This window comes from Camelus dromedarius, chromosome 9 (genome assembly GCF_036321535.1).
Source record: "Camelus dromedarius isolate mCamDro1 chromosome 9, mCamDro1.pat, whole genome shotgun sequence".
NCBI lineage: Eukaryota > Metazoa > Chordata > Mammalia > Artiodactyla > Camelidae > Camelus > Camelus dromedarius.
This window is the reverse complement of record NC_087444.1, coordinates 66074695-66101523: the sequence shown is the minus strand read 5'-3', so window position 1 is coordinate 66101523 and position 26829 is coordinate 66074695. Positions and strand designations below refer to the sequence as shown.

General features: G+C 37.9%; 3 protein-coding genes across 4 annotated transcripts in view; all 3 read left to right on the top strand.

The window, feature by feature from the left end:
- LOC135322106 (ankyrin repeat domain-containing protein 26-like) lies at positions 1-15266 on the top strand. 2 transcript variants are annotated; one of them, XM_064489652.1, is made up of 9 exons: positions 5511-7043; positions 9127-9273; positions 9888-9939; positions 10312-10381; positions 13045-13105; positions 13194-13381; positions 14154-14283; positions 14644-14705; positions 15202-15266. In XM_064489652.1, exons 2-9 carry the CDS (start codon positions 9210-9212, stop codon positions 15250-15252), a joined length of 678 nt encoding a protein of 225 aa, XP_064345722.1. In that variant the 5' UTR covers positions 5511-7043; positions 9127-9209; the 3' UTR covers positions 15253-15266. The 2 variants fall into 2 exon arrangements, 1 of the variants encoding a protein (XP_064345722.1); XR_010382415.1 differs by lacking the exons at positions 9888-9939; positions 10312-10381; positions 13045-13105; ... (2 more) ...; positions 14644-14705; positions 15202-15266 and adding exons at positions 1-310; positions 986-1100; positions 1263-1436; positions 3959-4065 and having other exon boundaries at positions 5367-7043; positions 9127-9167.
- Positions 15267-18884: 3618 nt separating this feature from the next.
- LOC135322108 (putative coiled-coil domain-containing protein 144B) lies at positions 18885-21548 on the top strand. Its single transcript, XM_064489656.1, has 3 exons — positions 18885-19133; positions 19318-19390; positions 21160-21548. Exons 1-3 carry the CDS (start codon positions 19083-19085, stop codon positions 21465-21467), a joined length of 432 nt encoding a protein of 143 aa, XP_064345726.1. The 5' UTR covers positions 18885-19082; the 3' UTR covers positions 21468-21548.
- Positions 21549-22940: 1392 nt separating this feature from the next.
- LOC105104358 (ankyrin repeat domain-containing protein 26-like) overlaps positions 22941-26829 on the top strand; it is a 44367-nt gene continuing 40478 nt past the window's right edge. Inside the window, exons 1-2 of the mRNA XM_064489582.1 lie at positions 22941-23009; positions 24157-24897. Of these exons, the coding sequence (XP_064345652.1) occupies positions 22953-23009; positions 24157-24897 (798 nt within the window). The 5' untranslated portion in view covers positions 22941-22952. The remainder of the gene's footprint in view (positions 23010-24156; positions 24898-26829) is intronic.

Below are 26829 nucleotides of genomic sequence, written 5' to 3'. Positions count from 1 at the left end.
CGCAGCCAAGGTGTGGCAGCGCGATCTCTGTGGCTTTTCCATAGCGCTAGCGCTGAGATTGGGAGGTGGCAAGAGGCCAAGCGGGAAGGGCGTGGTGTCGGAAGGCGAAAGGCAAGATCATGAAGAAAGTGATTAAGTTCACGAGCTGGGTGGGCCTCAGGAATCTTGAGAGACCTGAGCCTTCGTACATCACCGATAAGCGTGAGCTACCAAAGCTCCACAGAGCTGCATGTTCAGGCTATGATGAAACATTGCGGAAGTTGCTGTCACGTAAGAAAAATGCCGTAGACAGCAGAGACAAGAACGGCAGGTAACAGTGGCGGGACGGGGGGGCGGACCTGGGAGGAGCTGCCAACTATGGTTGTAAGACATGAATTTTAAATTGCCTTCCCATGTCAGAGATGTTGAAGTGTGAGAAAATGAACATGTTAGAATCATTGAAGTACAGGGTTGTCTCTCATCCTTGCAGCAGCAAAGTAGATATACTCTCATTTTACTTAATTGAAATGTTGTCTTTGTAAAATAGTAATGGTAACAATTATAATATTACCTAACAATGATTGAGCTGTTATGTTGGGCAAGAAACTGCCAGACACTCTGCATAGCTTTTCATTTAAGCTTCACAGTGGCGTCCTGTAAGATAACTACCACTTCATGCCCAACTTGTTGATGAGGACACGGAGGCACAGACAGGCTAATTGAGAGCTAATGAGTGACAGTGTTAACGTAGGAGTCAGACCCAAGTTGAGCTGAATCTCAACGGCATGCCCTTTCTATTCAAACAGATTGTTCTTCCATTAAAGTGGTGAGTAATAAGAGCTAATAAATATTGTTCTCTCTCCATAGGAAGAACTAAGATAAGAAGACTAAATGTTAGTTTTAAAGGGGTAGGAATAGCATGCTGTTGAATGTTTCCAATTACATGAATAATTGTATCTTTGAACTAGTGTGCTCTATTCCCTAAAAAGTTCTCTCATGTTCGCAGGACTCCGCTACACTTGGCCTGCATCAGCGGCTGTCCAGGAGTGGTGGCTCTCCTTATCCAGTTCAACTGTGATCTGAATGCTCGTGACAAGGAAAGGACGACAGCTCTCATCAGGGTATGTAGCTGCCAACAGTGTCCACGTGAGATGGATTCGATTTAATTACTTAGAATAAAAATTAACTTATCTGTTTTAAACATAACAAACTGATGGAACTTGGGGAATGTTAACTTGGAATGCCTGGCACTTACAGTCTGTTTCTTGGCATGATACCAACAGGCCGTACAATCCCTGAACAGGGGATGTGCCGGTATCCTGCTGGAACACGGTGCTAACCCAAATCTTGAGGACGGCGGTCAAAACACTGCTCTCCATTATGCCATCTTGGAAGAGAGTGTGTCAATTGCAACACAGCTGCTCCGCCATCATGCAAATATCGAGGCGATAAACAAGGTATAGCTCAACTAACTTTATTTACAAGATATTTGAAATACAGGGTCTTTTCTAGCTACAAGTGTTTTATTTATAGTAATATGTATACTGAATGCAATACATCAGGCCCTGTTATCATGGAAACAACTCCAAAGCCAAGGCCAGGGGCTAGAGGTAGTGCCCACAGAAAGGGCAGAGCTCTGTCTCCCAGCCACACTTCTACCCCAGAAGGAAAAACTTCCCCTTAGGAAGTGCCTGGGAGTGGGTCGCAGGCTCAGCGCCTACAGAAGTTGAAGGCTTGCGGTGAGTGGAATGATGTGAAGGCCTGGCTGCCTGCAGGGGCAGGTGTGCCACTGGGGATGGGTGGGAGGAGGAAGGAACACAGTACCCAGTAGGGGGAGCTGGGTGACTGCACCTGGGCAGGGGAGGCAGCAAGCCACAGGCCCTGAGCACCCCAGGATCCCAGGTCCTAGAATTTGGGCAAGTGAGTTCAGGTCATGTTTGACATCCGGCAGGGTCATTCGCTTGTGCTGGTGGCCACATGGCCCTCCATGTACACCTTGGGGTCCTCCATGCTTATATATTTCATATTCTTTTCCTTTATGGTTTGCTACAGGATCTTGAGAATAGTTCCCTGTAGTATATACAGTAGGACCTTGTTGTTCATCTATTTTATATATAGTAGTTTGTATCTGCTAGTCCAAAACTTCTAATTTATTCCTCCCCCACCCCCTTCCCCCTTTGGTAACCGTCAGTTTGTTTTCTATGTCTGTGAGTCAACTTCGGTTTTGTAAATAAGTTCATTTGTATCGTATTTTAGAGTCCACATATCAAGTGATACCCTATGGGATTTGCCTTCCACTTTCTGACTGACCTCACTCAGTATGAGAATCTCTAGGTCCTTCTATGTTGCTGCAAATGGCATTGTTTCATTCTTTTTTATGGATGAGTCGTATTCAATTATATATAAATACACCATGCAAGATGGCAGTTTTAAACATCAAAACCCATGACATTAGTAACAAATTGGAATGGTTTTAGTAATTTAGCTTTGGCCAGCTTCTGAACTAATTATCCATTTGATTAACAATCAGACAGAATTAGATACAGGTAGATTGTAGTTTTAGTAGGCAAAGAAAAAATTCTTGAAGGGGATATTTTAAGCTTTTTAAAATGTATTTATTTTACAATATCTTATGTTTTTAATTGATGTATAGTCGATGTAGTATATTATATGTTACAAGTATACAGTTTAGTGATTCACAAATTTTTAAAGTTTATGCTCCACTTATAGTTATTATAAACTATTGGCTCTATTCCCCATGATGTACAATACATCCTTGTAGCTTATTTTATACCTGATTGTTTATGCCTCTTAATCCTTCATCTTAATTATACATTTGATTAACAATCAGGGAGAATTTGACACAGATAAATTGTAGTTTTAGTAGCATTGGAAAAATTCTTAAACTGGGTATTATGAGTCTTAATCACAATTTTTATTACATGTTGGGGCCCAGTGTTTTTGTGTGTAAGACATATGATACTAAAGAAAGGCAAGGTTTTACTTACAAATACTTGATTTATACCGAACTGTTGGAAACACAACAAACATAAAAACACAAGTGGGCTATAGACTAAACATGGCCCTGGATATGTTCAGTTTGTCCCCACACATTGAGTCAACATTGAAAATTTAGCAGACTCGTGCAGAAATCTGCATTTCAGAACTTCTCCTGAAGAATCAAATCTGGTCCCCCTTGAGCCGAGGCTCTTAGCAGACTGCCCTGCAGAGGTGGTCCCTTCTCAGTGGGACATGTGTTCTCCGGTTTGCTGTCCTCACCTGGGACCTTCACTTACTCAGGTCACCTACATTGCTTCTGTAAGCATTTGAATTTACAATTCCTGTTGTATAATATATTTTGATAAATATTTCAATATTTTAAAGACACTCTATATTAATTTATAGTCTATTTCATATTTTATAATAATCCCTTAAGAGTGGGATGGGATTTTTCAAATTAGAATTTATAAGTTGGTTTAAGGAAACCTTTTTCTTTACATGCAAATAATCATATTCCCATTGGAATGTCTGCAAGCTTTATGAGATTAGTCATAGCTATAATTGGATAGGCTATGCATGTTGCAGACAATATGGTATCTTTCTACTCAGCATGGCTCCTTAAAAATGTTTGACTCAGTAGCTAAATGGTTCTCTCTGGAGCAGTGTTTAGAGGGTCAGAAGTAGTCGTTGAGCAGTAAGGTAACTACAGAATGCCTGATAGACACTGCGATAGAAGCAAAGGTTCTTGGAACCAGCGAATGTCTTAAGTGAGTTTCAGAGAATGACTTCACAGGTAAACTTTCGAAGAGATCAAGGAGGAGCCTTTTAAAGGGAAGGAGCATAGAGGGGCAAAGAGGAAGGGGCTGCTTGTTATTTACTTTATAGTATATGTTTAAGATCAGAGACTTAAGTTTTTAAATTCAGTTTTGAAAATTATATGTAATTTTGTACATTATCAACTGTTTTTGCTGTTTTACAGAGTAATTTGACACCATTTTTACTCGCTGTCAAGGAGAACAAAAAGGAAATGGTCAGATTTTTGATAGAGAACGGGGCAAATGTACATGCAGTCGACAACGTGCAAAGGTACAGTAGTTGGTTCTCTCTGTTTTTTTTTAAACCTTAATGTTGTTCTAGAGTAATAACAGCCAATCAGAAAGATTAACTTAAGAAGAAGAGGATTAACTTAGAATCAACACATCATCAGTTAGGTAGAAGAGCATATATTCTCCGTGGGTGTCACGAAGAACAGTATGCAGCAGGATTCATCTTCCTTTGTAATAGTGACTGATGTCATTTGCAACCTGATTTTCTTGGTCATGTGATCTTACAACAGTTCAGGGATTTCATTTTACTTTTATTAGTACGGACTTTAATTTTAATTTTGCTTATGAGACAGTGTAGAATTTCTTCATTCTTTTATAATTTTTTAACCACTTCCTGGCATATATTTTTGTCTTAAAAGATACATATTAAATAAAAAGGAGTTTGTTTTGTCTTTTGGATGACTCTGCTTTAAATTACTTTCTTTGAAGGATACTGATGTTATTAGGTTATCACTAAGTGAGTATCACTCAGTGAGTAACTATTACCAGATACTGTGGGTTCATCAGTTTTAATCCTTTTTCATTTCTAGTACATTTTAATGTTCTTATTTTTAATTGATAATGGTAGGAGGAAGAAAAATAGCTCTAATTATTGAAAAAACATTCCCTTTAAAGAAGACAAGTCATTGGTGGGTGATAAAGAGGAAAGAGCCGGGGTTTAGAGTCAGACGAGGTTGAATTCCCAGCTCTCCTGCTGGTCAGGTGTGTTGCCTGGGGGACATGACTTATCAACAAATATGTATCCTGACACGTAAAGGAGGGTCGTCGTACATCCTTCCAGGGCGGCTGTGCCTGAGAAAGACCATACGTAGACTATTCAGGTTAGTGCCGGGCACGTGCTTCTCAGCGTGTTAACTGCAGCCGTGACTGGTTTTACTGCCATTTTTATTCATATTACTGTTTTCAGCCTGCAGACAGCTTCTCCTTACGTGACCTCTAGCTGATTTTAAAGTATTATATTTCAGACTAGGGAAGAAATGGGGAATCCTTTGTTTAAATCTTTACCTACTTCAGACAAGTGACCTCAGCATCCTTTCCTGTCCATCAGAGGACTTTAAATTAGCAACTTCTACTGTGTGCTACCCAAGTAGGACAGGAGGCTTCTTTTTTATCCCTCCATTTTGGCCTTGGAGGTAATTTGCAGAGATGAGCACTTGAGCATGTAAATGGTCAGTTCTCCAGGGGTGGGCAGGATATTAACTTGGTAAAATAGATCAAGTTAACTGTTTAAGTGAAGCTAACTAAGTTCCTAAGGGTGAAGTTCTCTCTTTTTTCTTTTAGATCAGCACTCATCCTTGCTGTATTTCATGACTCCCCGGACATAGTCAAGTTACTTCTTCAGGAAGGTGTTAGTCCCTATTCTCAAGATTCACGCGGATGGTCTGCTGAACAATATGCTTATTCTAATGGGTTTGAACAGTAAGTGTTTACATTAAAATGCCAAGTATCTCTTAACTGAGGTTGGAAATGACCTAACTGTTACTTGTTATGTGACAGGTGAGAGTTCGTAGTTGGGAGCAGGCACTTTGGGGATGGCAGTGAGACACTCCACATCATCAGCTGGAAACCAGCAAAAGGCCAGACTAGTGAGATGGAGCAGTGGGCACAGGGTTCTTTATCTCAGGCTTTGTAAGACCTTTATCCTTAGGGATCCTATTGTTCTCCATTTCATTCCAGTGTAACCCCTGTGCATGGAGGTACAAATAATGTCACATATCTGATTTTTCTAACTAATTCTTTAGGTCTTGAAATGTTTAATTGAGCAGAAAATCCTGTATGTTCCTTTGGGGACTTTCTTCTATAATCTTCCTTTTGAATTTTCCAAGAGCCTGAGGGATTCCCTAAGATCACAGTGACAGTCCTCTCCCACAAGGCATTGGGGCAGGGCGAGGGCATTCTAATCATTCTCTTGTTTCCCTTGATTCTGTTGCTGCAGTGTTGGTACTAAAACTGGTTTTAACAGGATCTCCTTGGCAGCTGAGTCTGGGGTCTGGACGTTGCTCTCTAAAGACCTTTACTAAAATTTTAAAAGAAGAAAAGGAAAAAGAAACTGGTCCTGCAGTCGGGTCATGATTGACCTCTGCTCCCGGGACGCCTGTGCTGATCCAGTTTCCGTGGTCTTCATGGTGATCGACACGTAAACCAGCGTGACAGCTCGTTTAGTTCTCATACATATGCTTGTATGAGGTCATATATTTATAAATAAATTTAGCTACAAATTATATAGTAGCTGAGGTGCCCTGAAGTATAAACCACGAAGAACAGCTAATCAGCATAATTTGTAACGTTGTCCTGAAAACTGCCACATTTAAATATTACACCTGTGAAAAAAACACACAGTGGGTTTTATTTGGGATTCTCATATAGTTCCAGCATTAAAGTTCAAGAACAAATTTTTCCATTCTTCCACGCTTTCTCTGAGCATCTGGGGGGGTACATTATCTCATTAAATCTTCATAATACTCTTATGAGTATTAATAACCAACTGCCTAAGAAGACAGTAAGATCCCAGTTGTATAAAGGAAGACTTTGGGCTGAAGAGAAGCAGCTTTTCCAGGAACAAATAGCTGTTGGTTATAGAGCTGGGACTTCTGAGTTTGAGACACTTTCCATATGTCAGGCTCACTCCAGATAACTTATTGAGCTGTACTACCCTCAGTTCCTGACTACTTCACTTTAATTTTTTTCTTCTTTAATTACACATGCTAAATTTAAATGTTTGTAGATTGTACAAATTTGACGTATATGGGACAATTGAAGTTTTGATATCTCTGATATTATCTGAAATAATCTAAGAATTTAATACATTTGGTAATTATATTTCATATTAGTATTCAAGTAGTAATATTTATTTATCACATTATTTTATATATAGCATTTACCAGCTGATTGTCGACTACAGAGAAGGAAAGATACCAAATACTCCCTCTCAAAATAGCGATCTGGGACAGATTTCAGGTAATAAGTGACTCTTGTTGGTCCTACCATAGATAAGGGAGTAAGACTGAGGAACTTTTGATAATGAAAGAGCAGTAAAAAAAAAAAAGCCAGTGTGTAAATTTCATGTATGTTTTTATTTTTAAATTAAGTTTCTCTTAATGGTCTAGTATTCAGAATTATTTAAGAAGTTAATTGTAGGTAATTTAAAATCTGAGACAATACTGTCTGAAAAGAAATTCATTTATTTAATCATAGCCCCTGAAATCCCATATTATATCTTTGTGTAAATAAGGAAAACGTTTTTTAACTTTGTTGTACATTTCCTCTAACTTTATAACAAATTGGCCTTGGTATACAACTGGATCTTTAGTTTTTATAGCGAATGGATTACATTGGGTGAATGAACGCTAGTTATTGCATAGTGATTAATCTCACTAAAAAAGTTACTGTCTTTAAAACGGAACTCGGCAGTGCCTTCCTGGTGCTATAAACAAATGGCCAACAATTAGAACTGCACAACTGAGCCAGTGTGCAGCATACTAATAAGAGATTGTTTTTTAAAAAACCTAGTGATAGCGCAGAAGTCAGAAAAGCAGTGCCTTGTTGAGAAGCACTGGTTACTTTTTGCATCATTATACCAACAAGGTCTCACTCGGTTGCCAATTTCATTCCTCATAAGTGCAGACAGAATGCGATATGTTGACTTCATGAGAGTGAGATGTTTTCTTCTTTTTGGGGGGGATACTTGTCTTGAAACTCTAATTTTCTTAGGAAAAGATTCTTTGTTGCCATTAGTTAAAGGGTTGTCATAATAAATACTCAAATAGCACAACTCAGGACTCAGCAAATTGCAATAAAAGCACAGAAATACTTCACATACAAAAACAAAAAACAAAAGACGACTGTTCTGCCTAGATGTGACCCCTAACGTGCTGTTCAGTCTGAACTGTATGAGGGCACCTTAAACTTAGTAGACCTCGATCAAGGATAGAACATCTGTTGTAGGAAATACAAAATGGGATAGACAGAGTTTTGGCCTTCAAGGTGCTCATAACACAATAGAGTTGTCCCTGGTTAGTGTCTGTATGTTTTTTTAAAACAGGATTGTCAAAGAAAACATTCTTATCTGTGAATTCACCCACTTGACAGATGACTATCAAGTGTTTTAGGTACTAAGCACCACTCTGACGTTCCAGAATGCAAACAGGTCAAAAGCACAGTTCCTGGCCTCCAGGAGCTCGTTACAGTCATCACCATGTTTATGATTGACTTGTCTTTATTCTGTGCTCTTGTGTCCCAGAGCCCACTAGGACTTTGTAACTGTCTTTATGTATTTTTTATTGATATTTAATATGTCCCAGTTTCTTTAAGTGCATGGTGAGGAAGGGAGTGTTTTAAAAGTGGGTAGGATGTCAGGTAAGCATGCAGAGCGATTAGAAGTTTGCCAGGGAAGGAGGCAGAAGGACAGTGTTTGGTAGGCAGAACATCTTTCAAGATTACATTTGGTAGAAAGGACAACAATGCAAACACTAAGAAGTGCCGGTGAACTTTGCAGGATCTATGAGTTTCATTTTGTTGGTGCAAAAAGGATGCTGTAGGAATGGTTGGGAACGAGGTGACTACCTAGCTCAGGCACGCTTCTGAAAGCCTTTCTAGTACTATAGGAAGGAGGAGGTCTGCTGTAGACCTTAAGAAATTTATCAGAATGCTTTTAGCTGCAAATAATAATAGGACACCTAAGTAACAGTGGCTACAGCAACAGGAACCAGGGTTGTTTAGAAGGTTCAGTGATGTCATCAGGATCCCAGATGCTGTCCCTCCTTCAGCAGTGAGGCTGCTGGCGTGTGATGTCGCCTTTCCTGGTCTGCTGATTGGCAGCAGCTCCAAGCGTCATCTTTTCACATGAAAGTATCCGCAGGCGAGGAGGGCTGCTTCTCTCTGCATGTTTTCTGTTAATGAGGAAGAAAATAGAGAGGCTGCCGGTAGGCTTCCCCTAGCATCTCACTGGCTGTGTTACATCACATGCTCATTCCTAAACGCCACTGGGGAAGGAGATGTATTTACTGTGATGACCGCAGAATAATCATTTCTCTTTTTGCAGCTGAGAATGTACCTTCTTCGCATACTGGGGCAGAAAATACCAAAGAAAAGTTGCAGTTGTCCAGCAAGGACAACGAAGAAGACATGGTTGCCGAGCTGGGAGCCAGCAATGGCAGCTGCACGGATTCACTGAAGAGTGTTGAGAAGAGTAAGAAGATTTGATTTGAGTCTTAGGGTTTCCTGGTTATGACACAAAGCAGGGATGCACAAGCTTTTTCTATAAAGGGCCAGAGAGTCAATATTTTAGGCCATGTGGTGTCTGTCACATCTTCTCATGTCTGCCATTGCAGTGTGAAAACAGCCCTAGGCCATATGTGAGTGAATAGGGATGACTGTGCCCAGATAACACGAGGCTGACAAAGCCAAATGGCAGGGTGGGTTTGTCCCATGGGTATCATCCAGAAACACCATGCTATGTAAGTTTGACATTGTCAGTTTATGATACTGATTCTACTAGTGATTATCATTTTTTTGAGAGTCTCATAAAGTTTGGTTGGGATTTTGGTCCTTGTAAGCAGCAGTTCACTATAAGATAGCAAAGTTTGTGAAATATCTTTTTTTCTTTTGATAAATGTAAAGGAGGGGAAGTGGTTTTTATTCATTAATTACCCACCAGGAGTATACTCAATATTCACTCAAGTGTGTAGTCTCCAGGTGTGGTCCCAAAGAAATGCTTTTTAACAAAACATTGGTCTTATACTATTAGTATTCTGTATTTTTCTATTGCTGATACAAAATCTATTTTAATTTTCTCTTTAATAGAGACTTTAAGGGTTAAGTTTCCATTGAGGATTGAAGATCTCTCTGTAAGCAGGTAGGATTTTGTGGATTTTTAAAAATTATATGTTGACTAAGGGAACACAGAGAAAAGAAACAAGGTTTGTTGAGTGTCCTACTCTGGGTTAGACACTGTGTTGTGTACTTCACATTTGTTACCTCATATAGTTACTTCAACAGCTTTGCAGAGTAGCTGTGCTGTTGTAGCTTACTTCTAGGTAACTAGGCAACTGTAGTTCAAGGAGGTTGACTAGTTGACCCATGATTCCTTGGTTAACAAGTAGTTGACCTGTGACTTGACCATCAGGCAGCCTGGCTCCCAAATCTGCTTTCTTATCCCTCAGCATAGACTTTTGTTTATTTAAAGAAATGAACTCACTCATTTTTGATGTGTATTTTTGCTCCAAAGTGTTTCATCCATATATTGTATTGATGATTCATGGCATTCAGCAGATGATGACGCAGATCTTGCTCCGAAGGTAAAGTGCTCTCTTGTGTAATTAATTTTTCTGCTCTGAATTTAGTTTTGTGTAGTATTTACTCTTAAAATTTAGCAGTGGTCTGCCTATCATTGTTCTATGTTTGTGTTGGAAAGTTGGTCAGAGTAAACCATTTTATAAAAATACGACTGCTTGATTTTTTCTTTTCTTATTTTGGTAAATACTGAAGATGAGGCTGAAGCAAATTGGACCAGAAAATATATAGTGACAGGAAAACTGTGCTGTGAAAAGTTTTCCCACGATAGAGGAAGTGTGAAGCTTGGCCAAAGATAGGGGTTCTTTGACTTTTAAACCACACTGATGGCACTTGTATAATACTCGTGCCTCAGGGACATCTTCAGTGCACACAGCTACTCTCTGTGATAATCATGGGCTGTTCCTGGGGCCTTTAAGTTTCAAAACTACGTAGCATGTGTCTTTTTTTTCCCCCCGCCTTGGACACTTTTTATTTTCATAGCATAGGGTTTTTAGGAAAGAGGTTTTTTTTTGTTGTTGTTGTTTGTTTGTTTTTAACCTCATTTCTACCTTTGGTTCTGCATTAAGACTAAAATAATAGTTGAAATTATAGAAATTTAGACATTAAAATTCTGTTTCTCAAAACCCATATTATAAAGAGATTCCTCTGTGTTTTCTAAATTATCCCATTAAGAGTTCATTCAAAACTCTTCATCTAATTGAAGAATACATGTTTTCCCTAAAATAACAATCAGCTCTCTAGGTAGACTCTTAATAACAACCATATGATGAAACCTACTTCAGAATTCTTTTGTATTATAGTTTTAAAAAGTATGTCCAGTCCTCGTGTCCCATTCAAAAATTTCAAGTTTCAGACATTTTGTAGTATAGTTATTTACATATTTATTTTATAGCCCCTGCTTCAGTATACTCCACTAGAGAGTAGGAAACCTAATTGTGCATTTCCTGGAGCACCTAGAATAAGGTCTTAAATATAAGAAACATTTTAATATCTTTTGAATGTGAATGCATGAGGAGACATGAAATTCTGTATCATGTTGCAGATAATATAACATGCACACTCTATCATAATGAAATCTATCGGATGGTACAGGTAATATAATATGTGTACTATGTCATAATGAAATCCATTTGATTTCCAAAAATATGACTTAAATTTGTATTCCCTCTGTTTAGGTTGTAAAAGTTCAGTTGTTATGAGAGGAAATATGTCATAAATGCCGAGGAAATAGATAAGAAGTGTATGATAAATAGGAAAAGGTTACAGTCTGTTTTTCAGTATCCACCAATTGTGAGCTTAGAATTTGAGATGAAAACTCTTTAACCTTCTTTTTAGCCCCATCTCATGTTCCATTCAATATATCTTTTCAAGCTATGTATTCTCCTTAGAATCCTGATTACCAGTTATCTCTCTGGAAAGTTGATGTGTTAGGAACTTTGAAAAATCTATTTCTCTCTCTCCCTAATAACAATTTACAGCATTCAGGTAGTGAGAGATGACCATGTTCAACTGAATGCCTAACAGTGACAAAATTTAACCCTTTATTATAGTAGTATTGACAAACAAAGAGTTGTAGAGAAATTCACGTCAGTATTACTGGGGATACACTATGAACAAAGTCCTCTGTTTTATATATATGTTTTATATACAATATATTTTGATATTTTTAAAATATTTGCTGAAGAACAATACATATACTTGCATATATAATTTATATAATTTTATATAATAAAAAGTTAAAACAGAGGCTTTCATTGATAGTATGTACCTAACAATACTCATACATCACTGATCTATTATATATATAAATACTGAAATATATATATATCCCCACATGCCTTGTTATAATTACATTTCCCTTTTTTTCTTGCCTTATGTTTGTTCTTGACTAGTCATGTCTCATGTTGCCTTTTCTTCCTCCTCCCCCAATTTTTTTTAATGATTTTCCCCAAACCTAATATTTCTTTCCAGAAAACACTTCTTCCGTGTCTGTTCTTTCAGTCCATCTCACTCTGCCTCTGTGACTGTATTTAGTTACAGCTTTCTGTTTACTATGTGTGTGGCTCTCACTCATGAGTCATTGCCCTTCAGAATTACTTTTGTTTTTAATTCCTCTTTCCTAGAAGTAGCTGAATTTAAACAATCATTTGTCTTTAGCTTTTTGGCAAATGGAATACAAGTAGCTTATACTGTTTGCTGTTCTAACTCATCCAAATAAGATACTGCTAAAAAGTAAACTCTCATATTTCCCCCATGAGAGATCATTCAGACATATATAAATCATGCAAGCACATTTCAAAATAGAACAATTACTTTAAATTTCTTAATGTTAGTTTTTTCAATAGGACTCTAAACTGTCAGGGATAAGTTTTTGTTCTAGATCATTTTGGTCAAGAAAGTCATCTAATGGATCCCACAGTGTTTGTATAGTAATCAATGAGGGGTAAGGAAAGTAACATTTTGGGACTCCTCAGATCATCTCTCATAATCCTCACCCCATGAGAAGATGTAGGTTGGTAAAGGTCAGAACCAGGATTTGAATCCATATCTGAATGACTCCAAAGCCAGTGCTCTTTGTGTTAGATCCTCTAGGAATGGGGAATGTTATAATTATTTTATTCAATTTCATATTTCTTGTTCTTAAAGCTGTTATTTTCTTCCCTAGGAAGTCTGGCATCCAAGGTTCACAAAGCCGATTCAGGCCTGGCAAGATCCCACGATAAACAGTGAGTTATTTGAAGAGTGTCCTTCTTGTGTTTTCACTGACTAGCAATTATAGATAATCTCATCTACCGTACCTTGTTTTCACTACAGCAGAGGCAAAAGATGGTGTTTTGAAACCAGGAACTAGCGCCTCCTTTGAGGACAATAATTCTGATCATAAAAATGAAGATGTGGTTACAACCTTTCCCCAACCATCAACCGAAGTTCCAGGCTTTTCTCATCCTGCCTTCCCAGCACCGGAACCTCTCCCATCTTCAGCAGTCTTTGGTGTTACAGAGGTAAGCCGTTTTATTTTTAACTTGTTCCTCCTGTGCTTTTTCCCATACCGTCCCCCTGATTCTCATGGTGATGAAAAGGATCCTACACAGAAATGGAAGTCCTCAAGATCACAATAGAAAACAGAGTGATAACAAGAGAGGCACATGTGCAGGACTGAGATTTGTAAAGTTTGGTGGCAATAAACAGTTCTCAAGTGTGCTATTAAGAAAGGAAAGAACAAGAAAGCAACTGAAAAGAACAGCTGAATGAATATGAAGATGGGCAGGAGTACAAAGGAGAAGGATTCATTTAATAAGGATGAGATTAATATAAAGATAAATGAGTGTCAAAATGAGAGAGATTATTATACACGTACAGCAGAAATAGTGGGGTTAAGTGAGAGCGGGAGCTCTATAGTACAAATTATGATGGGAATAATCTCAAATTCAAATTAAGGGAAGGAAAAGTCAGGTCATGGAAAATGCTCAGACTCTTCTGAAGGACATAGAGCTGATTTTATGAACAATGGAAAGAAAATTTGATCCTCACCTTTTTTCTTTTTGGCTATACTTGTCTGTGTTGATTCATTTTCATGTGTCTCTACCTCTCCTAGAATATAGAGCAGAATCTGTCTTTTATACATATTGTCAGCTTCTCCCAGGATAATACCTATGATCTCATGGATACAGTAAATATATGTTGTCTTCCTGACTGATTGACTGAATGACCAAGTGCAGGAATATGATGTTTTCTGAAGTTGGGTTTTTGTTACATTTTGTTTTGTTTTTCTAGGAAGAAGCAGCAAAGCCAAAAACTGGGGGAAAAGAGAACGGCACTCGGACTACTAACAGTGTCCTAAAGGAGCAAGCAGATCATAACAAATTGGTTTCTATTGATGGAGCACATAAAAATGACAAAGGTGGTAAGTTAGTGCACATCTGTGGACTTCCTTCTGTGCTTAAAAGCTAGTATGGTTGGAGGGGGGAGGGTATAGCTCAATTCCTGGTACCTCAATTAAAAAAAAAATAATGTAAAAAATCTGAAGTGTGTAGATCCAAATATGATACAATTTTCTTTTCAAGTGTCTTTCATTTGCCACCTTTCTTCATAAATATCCCAACTATGACCAAGTTTTCTTCCAGAAAATGCTTCAACCCTCTGAAATTCTTCCCTGCCACTTTATTTTATTGACATAGTCATGAATAAAGATAGGCTTATATATGTATTTCAACTTCCCAGTGGTACGTGTTCTCATTAATGTATCTGTGACTACATTTTGTAGGCGCAACATCAGCATTAGGATTAGAAGAAAAGGAAGCTGTAGAACCATCCTGGGACTCTGAGGTACTGTCTTGTATTATTATTATTTTCTAATATAAGCATTGCATGATGTTAAAACATAAATGGAGGGATGATTTGACTTCACTTTCTCACCTTTGCATTTGCCCAGCAAAATTGTTCCCTCATATTTTTAACCTGCACTTAGTAAAATCATTCCATGCTACATGTCATACCACTGCAGAGTGCACTTCTGTTAATTTTCCAGCCTCACCTAATGAAACGGGTGTATGTAGTGCAAAAACCAAGGCTTAGAAGTCACAGGGAATCAGTTTGGGCTCTGAAGTTTCATTTTCTAAAAACTAATGAATTATTCTTGGTCAGCCTGTGACCAGATGTTTGTTTCTTTGTTATAAATGAATGTGTAAAACTCCTAGTGAGATTCAGAGAGAAAGAAGTTGCATTTAAAAAAAAAAAGTGTTTTTCTTTGTTTGTTTAACGACTTTGACCTTGAAAAGACAGTGCCTGTGACTTCAAAGTGTTATTATGTTTGGATTGTCAGGTAGATCTGCAACGAACATTTCAGGAGAAGAAAAAGCATGGGGAATTGTAATAAATACATGGTGTTAAAATGCCAGCAGTTTGGTTTAGTGATGTTTTACTGAGGACAGCCCATTTTGGGCAGGGAAAGTAGCGTGCACTGAGTACCTTTATGGCGACCGAAATGAAGGAAGCTAAGTGCAGGGTAGTGGTGACCTATTCCAAGGTGATAGCCATGGAAAGAGGTCAGAAGAGCCCGAGCCCTTGGATCTTGGCAGCTCCTGCCTATTGGTACAACACTGTACTTGAAGTCAGGAGACGTGGAAGCATCCTGGTTCTGACCCACTGTGGGATCTTGGGAAAACTTGTCTGACTTGTTTGAATGTCAGTGACCTCGTTCAAAAACATGGTACTGACACCTACCCCTCAGGTTATGTGTCATGAACAAAAATGTGGTAACAAATATGAAAACACATTGTCAGCTGTAAAGGGTGCTATAGAAATGTAAGGTAGAATGATGACAGTGGCCACTAGTGACCTACTAAAATCTTGAGGATGCTTTTTTAAAATCTGAAGGATGATAAGATGGGAAAGTTAGAGCGGGCACGGGATTTCTCATTTGGGGTATGTTGAGTGTCGGTGGGCTGTTATCGGACATCTCCGATAGGTATATAGTGCTTTGGTACTTGGTGACCTCTGGGGATTTTAGATGTTTTGACCTTAAATAAATTCCTGTTCCTGAACACCAGCTATGCATCAGGCAGTTAGACACTTAATGTAGCAGTTGAGGAGTTAGGCTGTAGTGGCAGGAACAGAAGAACAAGACAGGAACCATTTTTCAGGGACAGTAAGTCCTTCTATGAGGAACGTGGAGAGAGTTAAGTTAGACAACAGTGGGGGGGTTTGTAGTTAGGACTGGGGTGGAGTAAGGGTGGAATTTAGGTAGTCAGACAAGAGCTGAGTGTGACCAAAGCTGCCAGGTGACGGACAGGAAGGAGCCAGCACACGAAGCTCCAGGGGAGGGATGTTCCGGACAGAGAGAACAGCGGGTCCCGTCTGCTCATCACGGTGCTCCAGCATCTTGGAGTGGCCAGGAAGCAGCAAGTGGGTAAGCGTCCTTAGCATCACCTTTATCATTGTTGTGTGTAGAAAAGACAACGTGCATGATAAGGGCCTGGCATGTGCAGATGGTCAATAAACAGTGTTCTTATTCTTCCCATATTAAAGTAAAGCTTATGGTACTTTTTGAAGAGCTGCATAACTACATTTAAAATTTTTCTGCTGTTAATTTAAGCATAAATGTTTTTCTTTCTACTTTGCTACCTTATTCAACTCTTTTTCCTATCAATGAAAGTTTTATCAAATAATAGTTAGATTCTGCTAAGCCTTTGTTTACTGAAGTGTAGCAGTTTCCACAGTGTTCTGTTAATACTCAACATGACAGACTCCAAAGCTTCTTTTCATGCCAAGTGTGTTATTTTAATACTAAAGTCAATATCTGCCCTAAGAAACATTTTAAATTTATGGCACATATGCTTATTAAAGGATATATTTAAATATGTATATTTTTAATTTTATTTTTTATTGAAGTGTAGTCAGTTTACAATGTTAGTTTCAAGTGTACAGAAAAGCAATTCAGTTATACATATAAAAACATGTATTTTTAAAAAAAATCCTCTTCTTTTGTTGAGAAATGCAAAATGGAATTAGGTGTTTTGAAGTTAATTCTTTGTTGAAATCTGCACGTCAGTATTTTGTCTGTGAAAATATTTGCTCTGGCTTTCCATGCTCAGTTCACAGAGTCAAAAGCCAACTGAAGATAAAAGATAGACTTCATCTAGAGAGTGTATATGAAATTTTATATTTAAATGTTTGGGTTTCTAGGATATGCTTGTCTTGTTTTTTAATCTAATTGCTTTTAAAGTAGGAAATTAAAAAATAATAATAATAAGGTTGGAAACAAATATTTTCTTAGAAAGGGATTAGGAAATCTTTATGCAATTCATTATTAATATTAATTTTAACAGAGTACCACCAAGGTTCAGCTACCGAGCTATGTTGATCAGTTATCTGGAGCTGCAGGTCAAGGAGAAAAAAATACATTAAATGGACAAATAGAAAGTAAGCACTGTATTTTATAAAAAAGTCTTTTGACAGAATGTTGATTTAAAACATGAATTAGGATATATTCTCTCAGCCAAAGAAAATCACCTGTTGAATATATAGTGAGAAAAAAGAGGAGAAAAAGAGGTAAATTGTATATCTTATCAGGTGTCAGCAACGATTAAAGTAGAATGCTGTTTGAGGAGATCAGTTGTTAGTTTTCTTTCAAGATGCTCTGTGATCTGAGGACAGCCAGGAAATCAGGAGGAGGGAAGGAGGGAGTGAAGAATGAGAGAGGCAGGGAGGAGGGGAGTAAATGAATTAAAGGGAGGGGGGTCCTTGGCAGGAGGTGGTAATGCAGAATATTTCTTTAGAAGAAGGAAGAGAAGAGTGTTTGAGATGAGATGGGTATGAAGTGAGCTTCTTCCAGCACCAAAGCTTGTCCGGGAAGCACAGCAGAAAGTTCCACTCCCCCGGCCCCCCGATCATTAGGAAGGCGGTGAGGACTGCGGTACCTGATCACACAGAGCTGGGGGTACCTGCCGTGGATGAGCATAGGCATGTGTGGTCAGCTGTAAATGTCTGGACCTTCGTGTCATGCAGCGTGTTGCTGCCATATAGGATGGTGTCTCAGAGGCCAACAGAAGAGTGGGAAAGAGGAAGAGAGCAGGATGCGTTCCGGGGAGTTCAGGGGAGCTGGAGCCTGGTAAAGAGTCCGTTGGAAAGTCTGCAACTTCTGTTGCAGCTTTTGGGGAAGTGTTACAGGGAGGCGCGTGAGGCTGGATTTCAGAAGGCTCAATTAAGTCCAAGTGCTGTAGAAGCAGACTCGGTATAGACCAAAGCTTCTCAAATTTTACTCAGTCACCTGGGGACCCAGTGAAAACTGCACATTCTGAGCAGTTTCTAACGATCTCAGGTGATGCCCTCATTGCCGGTTTTCAGACCACGCTCAGAGGGTAGAATTTTGTTTAGAGGAAACAAAAGAAATAAATAACGTTCTTTCCATAAATGTTAAAATTGTTATTTTCAGCGAATACTACAAAGGTTTTGAAATATAAAAGACTTTTAATATCTAATAATTCTGTGGCAATTAAATTTTATTTTTGATCTTCAGATTTCAATATTGAAAACTCAGTATACATTCTTTCTTGCATGAGTGGATCAAGAAACTTCGATGGCTAGAGGATCCAAGATATGTAGTCATACCAATACCCCAAGTGGGTATGGAAAAAAATGAATATTTTTATGAACTATTATTCTACAAGTGTGTATCCAAGCTGATCAATTAATCACACTTTAATGATAAGTGAATTGCACATTCAAATGAACTGTCATCACAACTGTGGACTTCCTAAATGATAGGACAAGTTGAAGAGCATGATAAATACTTGTAGTCTAATGGTGTCAGTCGCATGAACGCTGTGCTGTTGCATTTTACCATCAGCTTTCACATTTGTCTTCTTGGAGCCCTGATTTGTTCTTCTGATTAAAGATCGCTTTTCTCCTCCTCAGGCAGCATGTTCACATTGGTATATGTGCACGTTTCTATCTTATAAAGTCATTTGAAACATAATCGTACTTTTGAAATCTTAACTGCATGTTTTTTTAAACCTATATTCCTGTTCTTTATTCAGTATCTATAATGGATTCATATTTCTGTCTTGTTGCTGTCCTAACTGCCCCTCAAAAACAAAACACCAAAACCTAATGTACCCATTTCCAAAGCAAGCATGAGGATTGCGCTCAGTACTAACTCTGCATGAATGGATAGTTGGCTTTCATATTTACATGTAATTGATTATGTGTCCCTTTTGGCTTTTAGATTCTACTGAAATGCATCCTAACTTGAAGGTAAAAACTTTTATACTTTTATCATGAAATTTTTTCTAATGAGGGTACTGGGAATTTAGCCTAGGACCTCATGCACTGCTAAACAGGCACACTTCCACTGAGCTAGACACTCCCCCCCTTGAATTATTGCTACAAATTGTATCAAATGTACATTATTAATCGGTTTGTTTCAAAAACCATTCAGCCTGCCGTTGGAGTGAAAGATTCTGTTCCTAATAAAACAGGAGGAATGAAGAATTTACAAACATTCAAATCAGGTAAATTTTGCAATACAAATTTAACTCTGAAATGAAGTACCGTCTTCTTATTCCTAATTCCTTTCTTTTTCAAATATAATTGAAAGATGACATAAATAAAGCAGATGTTATAATTGGCATCCATGATTGAATAAAATATATAAGCATAAGAAAAAGATTTTTTTAAATGTGAGTTTTGACTCAGATATTTCTATTGATGTTCGGAGACACTGAAGTGCTCAGTTTGGTATCCCCATATTTCTTAGGGATTCTGAGAGATTGATTATTAGGTTCTAAGGTTTTTCCAGAGTTTTAAAATGCTTAACTGAATTCTGACCTTTACGTAGGGTAAAGCTTCACTTGCTAACATGTCAGTCATATTTCACTTTAATTAGTTTAGTGCTGTCACATTGATGATATTTATTTATTTCTGTATTTATTTATTAATGGAGGTCCTAGGGATTGAACCCAGGACCTTGTGCATGCTAAGCATGTGCTCTACCACTGAGCTATTTCCCTTCCCCAAAGATCTTAAGCCAACTGGATGTTTTGATTAGCAGTGTGTGTGTGTGCAGGGGGTGGTGTCTTTGATTATTAAAAATGATGGAAGTAATTAGTCCTACCTTAATATTTGGTAGACACGATCTTTTAAAACACTAATCCTGAAAGTTTTGGGGTTTAGGATTCTTTTTAGACTATTAAAAATTATTGACAATTCCAAAGAACTCTTAAGTGGTTTGTATCTATTGATGTTTACTATATTAGAAAAGAAAACTGAAAGATTTAAAATACAAGCACACACAAACATTCCATTAGCCATTAGAGCTATGATGTTATGACATGTCATGTATCTGGAAACCTCCACTGCACACTTAACGGAGAATGAGAATGAAAATAGCATTCAGTATTACTGTGAAAATAGTTTTGACCTCGTGGACTCCCTAGATGGAGGGAACTTGGGGCTGCAGGGCTTCTCAGATGACACTTGAGAACTGCGGTTTTAAACAGGGTTCATGGATGTGAAATGATACAGGGGCCCTTGTGATGAAACGGGCTTTAAAGTTCACTTCTACATTTCTTACCTTTTTTTCTTTAACTTGTCTTAAAAAGTTTAAATCTGACAACTTAATTCTTTTAAAAAAAGGAAAACAATTTTCTTACATATTTCCTGTCTCGTGGCACACTGTACTCTTTGGATCTAGTGTGTACCTTGACTTATCCTATTTTTATACGGAAAAAATTAGTCACTCAAGGCTATCCTTTCTTAAATAAGTTGATGATGTTTATCCAAGCCTTAAGGAAAGAATTCTGAAGATATTGGTACATTGAGGAAAGACTGTCTCATTGTAATTAAAGTAGTACCGTTCATTAAGTTTTCTTAAACCCATGTCTCTAGGACACAATACTGCCATGCATATTTTAACGCCCAGTAAATGGCTGGTTAGACATACATTTGGTTAATGAAAAAATTCATATGTTGAAGACTCATAATTATTCATAAAGCTCTTATAGAATATAGACTGTTTAATAGAGAGTGTGAGTTAATCCAAATAAGAGATACTAGAGAATTAAAAGTAGAAAAAGAGAGACAGTGGCTCCCTATGTGAACAGCAGTGACATGTAAAGTACAACCAGCTGGGAAGGAGCAGTGTGTTCGAGGGGAGAGGAGGAAGTGGGGCTGCGGACGGACGTGGGGCTGCTGCTCTGGAAAGACAATTCGTACAAGTTAGTCAAGTTTGTATTGTTATTCACATTCTAATAAGTGGAAACTTTGTTTTCGGGTTCTTCAGACTGGGATTCTACTAGTTTGAGACCCAATAATGTGGCTGGTCAAAGAGCTGAGCATTTGGAAGTCAATAAATGTCCGTCGGTATCACAATCAGTGACCACAGACCAGTCAGCACCCACAGAACTGAGGCAGATGGCCCTAGTAGATAAAGACCAGATGAAAATTGGAGCCGTGTCTCTGTCAGAAAATGCAGCGCTCCATGGCCTGCGTGAATCACAGCTGCCAGAGAACAAAAGCAGCAAAGAAGGTAATAAAGCAGCACAGAGAGTTAGCCGTAGTCCACCTGTGCGTGGCTTCGCCATACTCTGACTTTGCAGAAATCACTTTGTGGCAGGATCTCCTTTGTGTTTACTCCTTTTATGCAACCTAGAACCAGACAATGCCTTTTGGCATGACATTTACATTCATCCTCTGACCAAAGCAGCATATTAAATAGCAAAGAGGGTTAGGAGAAAGTAAGTTCGTTGAGACTAGTATTCAGCACAGTCCTGAGAGCCAGTAGGAGGATGGTGTCTAGAGCTTTGTGACAGGTTGGGAAACCTAGGTGGCCATCCACAGATTCCCTTCTCAAAGTATGGTTTCTTAGCTTTATTTTTATCTAGCTCTGAATTTATAAATAGTAGTTACAGCTATATTCAGCACATAGAGTGATCTATCTCAAATGCACACATGACCATGAAACACTCTTTAAAGCATATTAATGTCCAGGCATCTTACAGGGACAGGCAAGGCTTTCGTGGTCCGACTTCTGCCTGGCTCCCCATCTCTAGCGCCCTCTGTCTGTCCTTTGCTCTGGTGTTCTGAGCTGCTGGTGATGCCCTCCTCACCTGCCCTGCATTTCACACAAATATTGACCCTCTCGTGTGCGTCTCTCCCTTCCTGCCCAGCCTTGCATGTTCTCTTGCTCTCCTGCCCCGCTTTCCTGGGAAGCTGGCTGACCTCACTGCTGAAGTCTCAGCTCAGCATTCTCTCTAAAAAAGCCTTCCCTGACACCTATTATCCACATTCTTCTTTAAACTCCAGTGCCTACTGCTAAAGCCGGAACTCAATAAGTAATTATTGAGTAAAATAAATAAAGACTGTTTCTACAAAGGTACTTTTAAGAGTTTGTCCTCTACAGCAAAGGAGCAAAGAGGATAGACATGTAAAGAAATAGTTTACAGCTCAGCTGATGAAGATACACTAGAAAAATCTGTGAAGAACCAAGGTAGCTCCAAGGAAAGAGATCCCTGTGTCTCTGTAGAAAGATAGCTGTAATCAAGGAGGACTTCACAAAGCAGGCTGAGTCTTAAAAGAGGAAAAGAAATTTGTCACAACAATAGAGGGAAAGATTTCAGATTAAGGAAAGATAAAAGCATAAAAAGTAACAGTAATTTTGGGAACCATGAATAGCATTGCTCTTGAAGCTTGGTATGTTGTTAAAAAGTTAGTTAGGAGGTAGAGAATAGAGTCTATTGTGACTCTGTATGTTTCTACTGTATTTTTAAATTTTGTACTGTTTCTCTTTGTTTTGTTCATGTCTGGTGGATGAATTTGCGAATGAAACCTTGAAATGTTTGTGTGCCTTTAATCTGGTAACATCTAGTATTTCCCAAACACTTCCTTAAAGTTTTAGATAATTAGAAGTATTACTTAAAGAAGTAAATATTCAGCTAAAGATTAAGCTTAATTTAAACTGTCAACTGCTGTAATGTTTTTTATCTATTTTTATAGAGATGTTGCCTTTTATATAGCTGTTCTAAGTAGTTAACTTTAATTACGCATATTCATTTTCCAGCAGACCTAGACTTAGAAATGGCATCGAAGGAAGTGCAAGAAGGACGTAATGGAAGTGAAAACAACCAGTCACAGGTATGTAAAAATGTAAATTTAAATTTCGGGTTTAATATTGTTTTCTGTGCTTTAATAACACAGTTCAAAAGAAATTGCCTTTCAAACTACACTTTTAGAGTCAATAAATAATTATTTCATATTCTGTTTTTAATAGCATTTTATCTAGTTACAAAGCTTACAGTATTGTTAGGGTCTTTAATAATTTATAGTTAAACTTTATCCTTGGAATTGAGGCAAAAATCCTTCCTGAATATTGTTTACTTCTTCCATTTTTATAACTGCCTCACATGATAAAGAAGGTGATATCAAATAATAAATCATGTGATTAAGTAGTTGAAATTGTAAACAATATAACAGTGATGACCACTGTGTTAGTTTTATGTAAGGAACAGTCATACCCAGTGGTCCAAAATTTGCAATTTAAAATTGCAAGTCATTGATGCCCAGATGAAAGATTTCTTCTGTCTTGCGACCTCTATGTAGTTGATTTCAGAATCTACAATCAGGGAGAGAATAGGTGTCATAGAGTCAACCCAACTGCCTATTAAGAGAATCAAACCTTCCAGGATTGGACCTTTCCTTTTAGGGAACAAACAAAACCTTTCTAATTTATTTCATTTCAGGGTAGGAAATCAGTAAATATAATTAAAAATTTTTTTATTCACTCTCACTAGTGAATACTAGAGTATAATACACCTGGATGGATGCAGAGAACACATATTGAGGTAGATCACTATCATAGTATATAGTTTGCATTAAAATTTATAAATTTGTTCCTGTTTCTGATTGAAGTTAATTGATTCTGGCACCTAATAATTTACAGTTTGCCTATCCTCTGGTTATTAGTCCTTTTTTAAAAAACCTTTACATGCACTGGAGGGGCCCACTATTTAAGGTATGTGAGGTGAACTATTTTTTAGTGAGGAAGCCTCTGTAATGTTAAAAATCTAATCTCTAATTCTTGGTAGATTTAACATGTATGAATTGTTTAGTTCAAACAAACAGTGACAAAGTTAGGTTTCTGAGTTCCTATTTTTCTCCTATTTCAAGGCTAAGGCAAGTTATTTTTCACTTCTTAGTTTGTGAGTAGCCAAACATAGATTAGGAAGTTTGTTAAATTTTAATTATTTTCTAATTTTTCTTTATCTGTACTTGACTACTTAAGGATAAATATGTTTTACAAGCATGTACTGTGAAAGAAAAGAAATCTGAAGGTCAAATCAGGCAGATTAATCTTTCACCTGTGCATCTGCAAAAAATGCCTGGAGAACCAGGAATGAATAAGGAACAGGACAGAAAGGACGTACCTGTATCTTCAAAACATTCTTGTGTGGAGAAGCATGAGGACATGTGGGTCAAAAAAGGCAAATTACACTGGAAAATTAATACAAAATTTATCACAAAGAAGTTAAATCAGAAAGTCAGTAAAATCCGTGAAAAATGCAAAATTACTGTTCATCGTAAGACAGAGTCACTACATGGCAACTCTGAACTACTTGGTGACTTAAAGGAACTACCTTCCAGTGTGACAAAGAATATATGTGATTCTGAGGAACAAGGTGCACCTGGAGCCTCCATCTCTGTAGGATTCCAGGCGTTCCCTCAACACGAAGAGCCCACTGTTGAAAGTGTTTCCCCATCTTACTCCAAGGCTGATTCAGCAAAGTATGGCTGCCAGTCATCTTCAAAACTTTATTTAAATGAAAATAAGTTAACTGAAAATGACACACCAGACACTGAACATGTTTGTGACAAAAATGAGGAGGGTTTCTTTACTGATAGAGAAAATGAAGTAAGGAACCGAGCTCGGCTGCTGCTGAAAGAAAACCAAGAAATTGATACGAAAAGAAAACAAAAAAGGAGCCGAAATACTCCCTGGAAATCAGAGATCAGACATACACCTCTGGTAAGTGGTCCAAAAACCATTTTTGTCTTGTGGCATGCCCAATCCAGTGAGATGAAACAAATGATTCAGACAAAATGTCACGCTATGTCTGCTGTTTCAAATACTTATAAGAAAACCAAACCAATACAAGGCCAGCTCCAGAAGCCATTGCTTGCAGTTAACTGCGGTGCTAATAACTCTAAACTCATGGACCCCAAATTAGGAAATGTGAGTTCTTCCCCATCAAATGGTAGCAGAGCAAAGTATATCTAAAAGAGTTCCACCAAGATATGCAAAGGTTTAAGAATGAGGTAGGCATGTTACAAGTAGAATTCCTGGCTTTGGAAAAAGAAAATTCAGCTTCCAAAAGAGGTAGAGATTCCTTTGATGCTTCTCTGGTTTTTCTCTTTATCAATCATCTCTTCCATTCTAATCCATATCTGATCTGATTTTCCACTTATGTAAATAGCTTATGTATAAAATAGGGGAGATCTAAATATGTAATTGTGTAGAAACAGACTATTTCTGCCATCTAAATAACACGAATTCAGGGAAGTATTTTCCTGGATTTGGTTCCTTAATCAACATAAGTGTCTGTGTCAGTCTTTCATATGAAGTGGGAAAGTAATTCAGCTGTGTGCCACGTGACCTTCTGAGCCAGAATAAATGCAAGTGATATGGCTTAGGAAATATAATAAGCTCAAGGTTTGTTGGTTTGTTTGTTTTTAATCTATTGGCTTAAATATAAGTTGCATTTCCATACAATGGGAAGGAAGCAGTGACTGAGAGAAGGGATATAAGCACACACTCTCACTAAACTGATCCGTTCATTGTGCTTTAGTGAGTGCGGCTTATGTGTCTTACTGATCACTGGACACTTAGAATTCCATCACGGCCACTCTGAGATATACTTAAGAACAAATACATGTGCTCCCACATATTCTTGAATCACCACTCTTGGGGGTTTCTGTTGAGTCAGACCCTTACATTGTATTATTTAATAAAATGTAGTAAGTTTTGACATGTATGATTTTATCATATAGGTAGTATGAACCCTCAGGGAAAAAAAACATTTATTTATCTCCAAAGGAGAAATCTTGAGTTTTGAGATGCACTGAATGGTTTTCTTCACTTCTAGTAATGGATTTTTTAAATGTGTGTGTGTGTTCTTTTGTGTGAGTGCAAAGAGTGTGAAAGGTAGACAGAAATCTGAAGCTGTTCTCCTTTAATAGAAAAAGGAGATGAGCCCTGCCACCAGCTTTGCCAAAGTCACCCTTTTAACTTATCTGATCAATTTGATGAATTTATTTGGTACTTTATTAGATTCAGTGTTAGAGAATGGTATCATCTCTTTTGACACCGTGAAATGCTGAAGATTGCTGCTTTAGGGGCTTTGGACAAATCACTTGACCTTTCTTGGTTGTGTTCCCATTATCAGTAGACAGTGGGGCTAAGGTAGATCACTCACTGCTCCTATGCCCTCTAGCTATAAAATGGTCATGGTTATTGAATGTGAAATTGGGAATCATTATTCCTTTTCCAGAATTCCACACTAACTGGCAATTCATCAGTTTCACTCTGCTCCTTTCGGTAAACTTGGGTTTATATATTTTATTAAAGACCACTTTTTTGATACCCCAGGATCCAAATGAAACAAGAATTATAAAATGTAGTGGGGAAAGGATAGCTTTAGCACAGAAAGAAGATTGTTTCCTTTGTGTTACTGAAGCGCCAAGGTGTGACATCTTCTAAGTCTGGCTGTTTAATACAAAATCTAGGTGGTAAAGACAGAAGAGGACAAATTTTATGACTTTGTCTTTTTATTTCTCTGTCTCTGCCATTCACATGCAGAAGAGTGGATGTAACAGCACAACATTAAGAAAGCCCTTTTAAAATTTTGGAAATTCTCTTTCTTTTCCTCAAACAGAAAGAAGCAGAATTTACAAATATTTC

What these genes read in the sequence shown, in the direction of transcription:
- LOC135322106 (XM_064489652.1), top strand. Translation starts at nt 9,210, where the DNA reads ATGGTTGCCGAGCTGGGAGCCAGCAATGGCAGCTGCACGGATTCACTG. An exon ending in GAAGATCTCTCTGTAAGCAG is followed by an intron (nt 9,940 to 10,311) that starts GTAGGATTTTGT and finishes TTTGCTCCAAAG; the next exon opens with TGTTTCATCCATATATTGTA. An exon ending in ACATAAAAATGACAAAGGTG is followed by an intron (nt 14,284 to 14,643) that starts GTAAGTTAGTGC and finishes TACATTTTGTAG; the next exon opens with GCGCAACATCAGCATTAGGA.
- LOC135322108 (XM_064489656.1), top strand. Translation starts at nt 19,083, where the DNA reads ATGTGTCCCTTTTGGCTTTTAGATTCTACTGAAATGCATCCTAACTTG. An exon ending in AAATGCATCCTAACTTGAAG is followed by an intron (nt 19,134 to 19,317) that starts GTAAAAACTTTT and finishes AAAACCATTCAG; the next exon opens with CCTGCCGTTGGAGTGAAAGA. An exon ending in TTTACAAACATTCAAATCAG is followed by an intron (nt 19,391 to 21,159) that starts GTAAATTTTGCA and finishes CGGGTTCTTCAG; the next exon opens with ACTGGGATTCTACTAGTTTG.